Source organism: Nicotiana tabacum, chromosome 23, assembly GCF_000715075.1.
Source record: "Nicotiana tabacum cultivar K326 chromosome 23, ASM71507v2, whole genome shotgun sequence".
Classification (NCBI taxonomy): Eukaryota; Viridiplantae; Streptophyta; class Magnoliopsida; order Solanales; family Solanaceae; genus Nicotiana; species Nicotiana tabacum.
Genome location: NC_134102.1, coordinates 104,696,355 through 104,702,581, shown reverse-complemented (window position 1 = coordinate 104,702,581; position 6,227 = coordinate 104,696,355). Strand labels below are relative to the sequence as shown.

Below are 6,227 nucleotides of genomic sequence, written 5' to 3'. Positions count from 1 at the left end.
GTTGCATTTTCAATGAACAAAGAAGGCTGCGAAGATTTTCTATGCTTGAAAGGAAATATGTTTTCCTTAAAAATGACATCCCTGTTGACAAAGAAAATTTGGTTAGTGTAGTCATATAAAATGTATCCTTTGTTGACTTCTGAATAGCCCATCATCACTACTGTAACTTCCCTGGCATCAAATTTTTCCTGTATATTCCTTTTCTTAGCAAAACACAGGCATCCGATCACTTTCAGATGATCCATTCTTGGCCTTCTTTTATGAAAAATCTCATATGGAGATTTGCCTCCAAGGACTATAGATGGCATTCTATTTATCAAGTATAGTGCAGTTAATACATAATGACCCCAGAATTCCAAAGAAATACCACCTTGAAATCTAATTGCTCTTGCAATTTCCAAGATGTGTATGTGCTTCCTCTCAGCAATTCTATTTTCTGAGGGGTATACACAATGTCCTTTGATGAATTACACCTAGTGACTGAAAAAACAGTGAGCAGTTTTCATTTATGAACTCTCCTCCATTGCTTGATCTTATCATTTTAAATATTTTCCCAAACTGAGTTAGTACTAGAATAAAGAATCTTCTGAGTATAAGAATAACATCACTTTTAAGTCTAAGCAAATATAGCCAAGTGGTTCTAGAATGATCATCCACAATTGTCAGAAAGAATTTATTTCCATCAAAGGTTTGTACATTATATGGTACCCATACATCAATATGTAGTAAGTGAAAAATATCAGCATTTCTACTAGTACTATTTGGAAAAGGTAGTCTTAAATGTCTAGCTAGAGGATAGATCATACAGCTACATTCATCCTGACTTAAGCCCAGTAATTGTTTCATTGCTCCTATTGGTGCATGACCAATCTCTTGTGCCACAGTTCTACATCTACCTTCTCTTTTATTCCTGATAATCCTTTTTTTCAGTTGTGTTATTTTTTGTAGTGTTGTGAAGGAACAGGTAGAGGCCTTCATTTTCCTTACCAATCCTATTCACCATTCCACTGTAAAGATCCTAGAATATACAGAAATATAGAAAGAAGCACACTGAGCATTGTAATTCTTTTGTTAGCTTAGATACTGATAAAAGATTATACATAAACTCTGGTATATATAGAACATTCTTTATTTCATCGCTTATCCGTCAGCCTACATGACCCAGTATGTGTTACTGTTGTGGTCTGCCCATTTAGCAATTGTACTCTCTTCTTGTTAATGTCATTACTTCTGATTTTAGTGCTCAACATACTTAAATCAGATACCATATGGTATGTTGCTCCTGTGTCAACTATCCACTTCTTTATCTCTGAGTTTTTTAAGAAAGCAGTAACATTACATGCCATGTTAGCTACACCATTACCATTTTGAACTTTCTGCAATGTTGTCCCTGCAATGTTGTCCTTGCTGAGCATTTTCAGAATCTGTGAGTATTGTTCAGGTGTGAAGTAGGGTCCTGTGATGTTCTCAGTCGTGTTGATCTTGTCATTACCACGGGTGTTGCTTACTCTTATGCCATGTGGTTTGTACTCTTCCATTGTTGCACTGTGTGCAGCTGTGACTGTGAGATTTCTTTTGTATTTTGAATCTGTAGGGTAACCTATTAGCTTGTAACATCCCTCACGTGTGTGTCCTTTGAGTTTGCAATAGTCACAATACAGATTATAATTTTTCTTTCCTCTTTGAACAGGTCCATTTCCTCTAACTGTCATCAATATTGTTGCCTCTCCCATTTTAGTTAAGGGCACTGCATTTGTTATGTTCCTCTGGCTTTCCCTCTCCATCAACATTGAATATGCCTTGTTGATTGAAGGTACTGGGACCATCATTAAGAGTTGGCTCCTTGCTTGCTCATAAGATTCATTGAGTCCCATAAGAAACTGCAAAAGCTTCAGGCTCTCCATAAAGGTTATAAATTCACAAAACTTAGCACAATCGCAACCAGGAATTGGGGCTAAGCTATCAAATTCAGCCCAGAGTAAACGTAGCTTAGAGAAATAACCAGAAATTGAACTTGTTCCTTGATTAATAGTGGCAATCTCCTTGTGAATTTGAAAAATTCTAGAACAGTCGATTTTGTCAAATCTCTCTTTTAAATCCTCCCATACTGATGCTGCATTTATGGAATATACTATCCCAATGTCAAATTTGTTTGGCACACAGTTCATAATCCATAACAGGACGATTGCATTATATTTCTCCCACAAATCGAATAAATCTGGACCAAAGCTTTCCCTTTTACAGGTGCCATCTATGAACCCTAGTTTGTTCCTACCTAGGATTGTGATTTGCATCGCACAACTCCACATAGAGTAATTCTCTGGTCTAGTCAATTGAAGAGATATCAAAATAATACCTGAGGTGTCTGTTGAGTGCAGAAACAACGGGTGATTGTGGCTTAATTTTTCTGGCTCAGTGTTGTCAGTCGCCATCTTTAGTTGGTAAAGCTTGAATCTAAGGATCGATATGGACTGTACTAACAGTCGTGCAGTTATGATACCATGTAAATTTATGCTATTCTCTACAAAGTTTAAGCTCTGCTTTAATGGAGATAGAGAGAGAGAGAGAGAGAGAGAGAGAGAGAGAGAGAGAGAGAGAGAGAGAGAGAGAGAGAGAGGAACAAATGAGCTAAGATGTTTTGAAAATGAAGGAGCTTAATTCTCATTCTCCTTGTATCTGTGTTTATACAAATGTTAACCGCCTTTAACCAACTAACAACTCATGTATAACTGTCAAAATCTAACTACAATACTCTACAACTAACCTTTCCAATAATTAGTTATTTAACTAACTCTAGTTGACTGCTAGCTACTGCTGCTAACTCTAGTTACATTAGTTCAAGTTACCCCTATTCTAACAAAGATTGCATGCGCAATGGTTAAAGTTGCCCTTTCTTCTCCTTCACTTGCTCCCTTTCCTCTTAGAAGATTTATTCTAATAGTTTGTGGATTAAAATTTATTTAGTAGTTTATTTGATGTGTCATGTCATGTCTAATCACCTCTCCCCAATTTTTCTTAAGTTTCCCTCTATCTCTCCTTAGACCGATTATTGCCAACCTCTCATATAAGTTTCTAATTAAAATTTTGTATTAGCTTTTAATTTTTTTTATCTATGATTCTTCTCATGCCAACTAATGCAAACACGTTCTTGAAACCTTAATTAATTAAGAACCTCCAAAACATATTCCCTATAGGCAAATGTTATAATATATTCACCATAAATTGGGGCTATTTTGAAGCATTTTATCACGTTTGTCTATTCCTTTTTAAAACCAAATAATCGATGCGTTGTCCTGTTATAAATGGTAAGCAAATCTTGCTCTTCACTCCTACATTATAACATAAGCTTCTAATGCTTTGTACTGACATGCAATTAGTCAATTTATATGTTTGTTGTGCTAAGTTATGCTCTTGAAAACTTAGTACCCCGAAGCCTATACCTAGGCTAATATTACAAAATTTTCACCTGTTTTGGAGCTTGCTTTAAAGCCTTTCCGTTGACCTTCCAAATAAGAGTGTGTTTGGGTTGGATTATATTAAGTACTTGTTTTTGTGTTTGAATAGATAAAATAGAGGAGTTTTTTACACACTTGATCCTTTTTTAATTATTATTTTAAAAAAAATAGCATCATTTATTGTTTATTCCATAATGAGCACTTTTTTTTCATTATTAGCATATTACAAAAACTAAGCCCAACATTCATCTTCTTCACTCCATGTTTTAAAATCTGATGCATATGTGAATGCCACCTAAATTCAAGATGTATTGATTTATACGTCTTTTGTACTTTGTATATCAAGTATCACTTTAATTCAAAATTTATTTTTATGTATATAATTTTTGTATATTTATTTTGTGAAGTGCCATCTTATTTTAAGATGTATTTTTAATGTATATTTCAAATATATTTTATATGTCAAGTGTCATTTTAATTCAGGATGTATTTTTTATATATATATTTTTTGTATATTTATATGCCATCTTAATTAAATTTAAGCTATATTTTTTATGTATATTTCACATGTCTAAGTGTCATCTTAATTAAAGATGGATTTTTATGTATATTTTATATGTGTTAATTCAATATATATATTTTTATATACGTTTTGTATATATTAACGTATATTATTATCGAAGTAAAATCTTTATGTTAAGAAAGGAAGAAAGCAGGAAGAGAAAAACTTAAGAAAGATAACTAAAAAGAAAACGAATGGAACAATTTAGAAAATAGATTGGCTTCGGCAGAAAATAAAATTAAGAAGATGAAGAAAAAGAAGGAAAGCTAATAGATAATGAGAAAAAAAAGGCATGATTTTTGTACAAAAAATTATTGACTTTCCATTCAAATTGCTTATGTTTAGAGATTAATAATCAATATTCCTATTTTAATGGAACTGTGTGCTACAAATATAAATATTTTCCTGCCACGATTGTAATATTTGATTTCATGCTACGAATTTATTATATTTTATTTAAATTGTGACAGTTATGTAAAGTTCCCAAAATAGAGTGCTTTTAAGCCAAACGCTTTTAAGCTGAAAAATCTAAAACAAGTCAAAAGCTTTGGATTAGAACTTAATCCTTTTGGGCCTTCCTTTTGTGTTATGCCGACTTCAACTTACGCATGCCCTGCTAGCCCATATATAGTACCACTAGCTTAGATTATTAGCCAATCAACCAGATTCACATCTACACGAAGAATGATTATAATAATGTAAACTTGATAATCTAATATTTAAAGAAACAACAAATATGAAATTTGATTATACATCAATTATAAATTTATTACTGAATCTACAGTTATATTTCACTTTACTCATAAATAGATTGCTAAAATCTATTACAAGACGTAAATTTTAATGTCACTTTTGATAATTTTAAAATATACATTCAATATCTTACGAGACTCGAGTACTTTGAAACCTTTATTGTCCTGTTTTATTTTTAAACTCTTCAAATTATCAAAATGTTCAAGTGAACAATCCAATAATCAAGAAGTTATTACTCAAATAAGGTTATATATGTAATATTTGGATGGGAAATGCAGTCGCATTCACTCCTCTCGACGCGCTCTCTCTCTATATATACACATTATCGCTTTTCACTAATACACTGCCTCGTAGCCCGTTTGTTCATGTGTTCTCCTCGTGGTATTCATCCATGGTATGATATTTTGTGAACACTTGCTCAAGCATTATATTTGTGTTCTCGCGATTAATTATTTATCATAGTCTTTACACTTTGATTCAAAATTAATCTTTTCGGCCCTTTATTTTGTGGTATATCGCCTTCAACTTATGCATGTCTATGTCTTACTGACCTATACAGTCACACTAACATAGAGTATTGAATTTAAGATGGTAAGAAATTATCCATTAGTAACAAATAAATATTCATGAAGTGGATTATTAGCCAATTGATCATATTTAAACTACACCGATTATGATCGTAATAACGTAAACTTAATAATTTAATATTTAGAGGACAACAAATCTTGAAGTTTGATTACACATCAATTATATTTTGGTTACTGAATCTATAGTAAGATTTCATTTCACTAAAAAATGGATTTCTAAAATCTATTACAAGGACATAAATTTTAACTTTGTAATTTTAAAGTATACACTCAATATCTTACTACTTACAAGACGTTACTATTTTGAAGTCTCTATTGCCATATTTTATTTTTAAACTCGTCAAGTAAAATGTTCAAATAGATTATCCAATAATCAAGAAATTATAATTCAAAGAAGGTAATATATAAAAAATTTAGTCGTCATGTGTAGTCGTACCCACTCCTTTCGGCTTAAATATGTGCGCGCACACACATACTATATCCGGTTTTCATCATTGACGCTTTTCACCAATACACTGCCTCATTGCTCGTAGGCTCTCTCGTTTATGTGTTCCCTAACGTTATTCATCTATGGCCGGACATATTGTGAATACTTGCTCAACAATTATATTTTTGTTCCCGCGATTGATTTTTTATCATAATCTTTACACTTTGATTCAAACTTAATTTTTTCAAGCCTTTATTTTGTGGTATTTGCTTCAACTTATGCATGTCTTGATGACATATATAATAACACTAGCATAGAGTATTGAATTTAAGGTGGTAAGAAATTCGCCATTATTAATAAGTTATTATCCATTAAGCGAATTATTAGCCAATCGATCATGTTTATTTCTACGGATAACAAATCTTGAAGTTTAATACTTAGGG

At 32.2% G+C, this 6,227-nt stretch overlaps 1 protein-coding gene across 1 annotated transcript; it reads right to left on the bottom strand.

Moving 5' to 3' along the window:
* Window positions 1–1,133: 1,133 nt before the first annotated feature.
* Window positions 1,134–2,432, bottom strand: LOC142177318 (uncharacterized). Its single transcript, XM_075245793.1, has one exon. The coding sequence runs from the start codon at window positions 2,430–2,432 to the stop codon at window positions 1,134–1,136; it is 1,299 nt and encodes a 432-aa protein (XP_075101894.1).
* Window positions 2,433–6,227: the final 3,795 nt, after the last annotated feature.